This window comes from Oncorhynchus masou, unplaced genomic scaffold (genome assembly GCF_036934945.1).
Source record: "Oncorhynchus masou masou isolate Uvic2021 unplaced genomic scaffold, UVic_Omas_1.1 unplaced_scaffold_13316, whole genome shotgun sequence".
NCBI lineage: Eukaryota > Metazoa > Chordata > Actinopteri > Salmoniformes > Salmonidae > Oncorhynchus > Oncorhynchus masou.
Window position 1 is genome coordinate 1 of NW_027003192.1, and position 3,981 is coordinate 3,981.

The 3,981-nt window shown below is 46.5% G+C and overlaps 1 protein-coding gene across 1 annotated transcript; it reads left to right on the forward strand.

The window, feature by feature from the left end:
• Positions 1-1,867: 1,867 nt before the first annotated feature.
• On the forward strand, positions 1,868-3,383 carry LOC135530393 (dual specificity testis-specific protein kinase 2-like; the record flags this gene model as incomplete). Its single annotated transcript, XM_064958727.1, has 4 exons — positions 1,868-2,014; positions 2,506-2,554; positions 2,916-3,062; positions 3,278-3,383. Coding segments are annotated over 4 exons (439 nt in total), but the record flags the coding sequence as incomplete, so codon positions are not given.
• Between the last annotated feature and the right edge of the window lie 598 nt (positions 3,384-3,981).

Sequence of the window (3,981 nt, forward strand, 5' to 3'; positions counted from 1 at the left end):
TTGTCTCTAGTGAATACCACCCAGTCCTCTCCTCACCGGTCTCTAGTGAATACCACCCAGTCCTCTCTCTCACCGTCTCTATGGTTGTCTCTAGTGAATACCACCCAGTCCTCTCTCTCACCGTCTCTAGTGAATACCACCCAGTCCTCTCTCTCACCGTCTCTATGGTTGTCTCTAGTGAATACCACCCAGTCCTCTCTCTCACCATCTCTATGGTAGTCTCTAGTGAATACCACCTAGTCCTCTCTCTCACCTCATCTCTATGGTTGTCTCTAGTGAATACCACCTAGTCCTCTCTCTCACCATCTCTATGGTGGTCTCTAGTGAATACCACCCAGTCCTCTCTCTCACCATCTCTATGGTAGTCTCTAGTGAATACCACCTAGTCCTCTCTCTCACCTCATCTCTATGGTTGTCTCTAGTGAATACCACCCAGTCCTCTCTCTCACCTCATCTCTATGGTAGTCTCTAGTGAATACCACCCAGTCCTCTCTCTCACCTCATCTCTATGGTTGTCTCTAGTGAATACCACCCAGTCCTCTCTCTCACCGTCTCTAGTGAATACCACCCAGTCCTCTCTCTCACCTCATCTCTATGGTAGTCTCTAGTGAATACCACCCAGTCCTCTCTCTCACCATCTCTATGGTTGTCTCTAGTGAATACCACCCAGTCCTCTCTCTCACCATCTCTATGGTTGTCTCTAGTGAATACCACCCAGTCCTCTCTCTCACCTCATCTCTATGGTTGTCTCTAGTGAATACCACCCAGTCCTCTCTCTCACCATCTCTATGGTTGTCTCTAGTGAATACCACCCAGTCCTCTCTCTCACCATCTCTATGGTAGTCTCTAGTGAATACCACCTAGTCCTCTCTCTCACCATCTCTATGGTTGTCTCTAGTGAATACCACCCGGTCCTCTCTCTCACCTCATCTCTATGGTTGTCTCTAGTGAATACCACCCAGTCCTCTCTCTCACCTCATCTCTATGGTAGTCTCTAGTGAATACCACCCAGTCCTCTCTCTCACCTCATCTCTATGGTTGTCTCTAGTGAATACCACCCAGTCCTCTCTCTCACCGTCTCTAGTGAATACCACCCGGTCCTCTCTCTCACCTCATCTCTATGGTTGTCTCTAGTGAATACCACCCAGTCCTCTCTCTCACCGTCTCTATGGTTGTCTCTAGTGAATACCACCCAGTCCTCTCTCTCACCTCATCTCTATGGTTGTCTCTAGTGAATACCACCCGGTCCTCTCTCTCACCTCATCTCTATGGTTGTCTCTAGTGAATACCACCCAGTCCTCTCTCTCACCTCATCTCTATGGTTGTCTCTAGTGAATACCACCCAGTCCTCTCTCTCACCTCATCTCTATGGTTGTCTCTAGTGAATACCACCCAGTCCTCTCTCTCACCTCATCTCTATGGTAGTCTCTAGTGAATACCACCCAGTCCTCTCTCTCACCTCATCTCTATGGTTGTCTCTAGTGAATACCACCCAGTCCTCTCTCTCACCATCTCTATGGTTGTCTCTAGTGAATACCACCCAGTCCTCTCTCACTTCATCTCTATGGTAGTCTCTAGTGAATACAACCCAGTCCTCTCTCTCACTTCATCTCTATGGTAGTCTCTAGTGAATACAACCCAGTCCTCTCTCTCACCATCTCTATGGTTGTCTCTAGTGAATACAACCCAGTCCTCTCTCTCACCATCTCTATGGTAGTCTCTAGTGAATACCACCCAGTCCTCTCTCTCACCATCTGAGAGAGAGGAGCCAATGTAAATAAAATACAATTCTTAACTGACTGATCTAGTTAAATACAGGTTTAAATATTTTTATTTTAATAATAATCTCTATGGTTGTCTGAAGCAGTGTTGCTCTCTGTCTCCCCCTGCAGGTGCAGCACAGGATCACAGGCCAGGTGATGGCCCTAAAGATGAACACTCTGGCCAGCAACAAGGCCAACATGCTCAGGGAGGTCCAGCTCATGAACCGGCTCTGCCACCCCAATATACTCGGGTATGTCTAGAGCTAGACACACACACACACACACACACTGCATGCACAATGTACACACTTGGCTATGTGCAGTGCATATTGCACAGCTGCCCTGTCACCCTCGCTCAGACCATTTATTAGTAGCACTGTGTTGTTGTCACAGATGGAAGGGGTTCTTATAATCTTTGTGGGTAGTAGCCTACCTTTGCTGTGGATAGAACTTGCGTCAACTCTCAGCAGCACCACCCAAGGGAAAAGACACAACTGCTGTCAATTAAAAATAACATGTAATCTGGAAAGACGGACAGGCAGAAAACTAGCCTGTAAAATGGTGCAAAACCATTATCAGACAGAGGACAGACACACACAAACTCTTCATAATGTAAGACATTATTGGAATCATTGAAACCTCTTGTCAACTAGGTTTGAAATCACATAGTTGTTTTTAGCTGTATAGATGATGTATTCTGGATGTTTTGGGTGTGTTTTGAATGCTCTCCCTCTCTGCTCAGGTTCCTGGGAGTGTGTGTACAGGAGGGCCAGCTCCATGCTCTAACTGAGGTAAACTCATCCGGATTCTGTCTCTCTGGAGGGAGGCCTTGCGTTTTATCTTCCAGAGACAATAGTGTCCATGGTAACAGAATAGGCTGTATACACGGGCCATAAAAAGTAATGAAGATGAGGGTTGCGTTCCATTTAAATTAAATTCTACACAGGCCTGCAAAGAACATAGGCTAAGGTTTCTACAGAATATTACGTCCTTACAATCCCTATGGAAATGTATACAGTCTCAGGAACCACATCAATTTAGTGTAGGGTTAATGGTCCTGTAATATGTGTGGGCATGCACAGGATCTGTGTGTCTGGAATGGACTCAATCTCATTAACTGTGTGTGTGTGCTGTTGTCATGGTTACCTACAGTACATCAACGGGGGTAACCTGGAGCAGCTGCTGGACAGTGACAGGTATCTGTCGTGGTCGGTGAGGATGGGGCTGTCTCAGGACATCGCCTGTGGCCTGCAGTACCTCCACAGCAAGGGCATCTTCCACAGAGACCTCACCTCCAAGGTAGGAGATGGGAGCATATAGGGGACCAGACAGACACACAATAACTCTTCCCTTCACTTCATCTTGCATTAATTGTTCATTTAATCTCTCTCACACACTCATATGCTCTCTCTACTCTCTCTCTCTCTCTCTCTCTCCTCTCTCCTCTCTCTCACCTCTGTCTCTCTCCCCTCTCTCTCACCTCTCTTTCTCCCCTCTCTCTCTCTCTCTTATAGAACTGTCTGGTGCGCTGTGAGAATGGTGTGTTCACTGCAGTAGTGGGAGACTTTGGTCTGGCAGAGAAGATTCCAGACTACAGGTTAGTGCTGTGAGAAGATTCCAGACTACAGGTTATGCTAGTATGCTGCTGTGAGAAGGTTCCAGACTAGAGGTTAGTGCTGTGAGAAAGTTCCTCTAGATTACAGGTTAGTGCTGTGTAGAAAGTTCCTCTAGATTACAGGTTAGTGCTGTGAGAAGGTTCCAGACTACAGGTTAGTGCTGTGAGGAAGGTTCCAGACCTACAGGTTAGTGCTGTGAGAAGGTTCAGTGCTGTGAGAAAGTTCTCTAGATTACAGGTTAGTGCTGTGAGAAAGTTCCTCTAGATTACAGGTTAGTGCTGTGAGAAAGTTCCTCTAGATTACAGGTTAGTGTTGGGGAGAAGGTTCCATAATTACAGGGTTAGTGCTGTGAGAAGGTTCCAGACTAGAGGTTAGTGCTGTGAGAAGACCTAGACTACAGGTTAGTGCTGTGGAAAGTTCCTTCTAGATTACAGGTTAGTGCTGTGAGAAAGTTCCTCTAGATTACAGGTTAGTGCTGTGAGAAAGTTCCTCTAGATTACAGGTTAGTGCTGTGAGAAAGTTCCTCTAGATTACAGGTTAGTGCTGTGAGAAGGTTCCAGACTAGAGGTTAGTCTAGATTACAGGTTAGTGCTGTGAGAAAG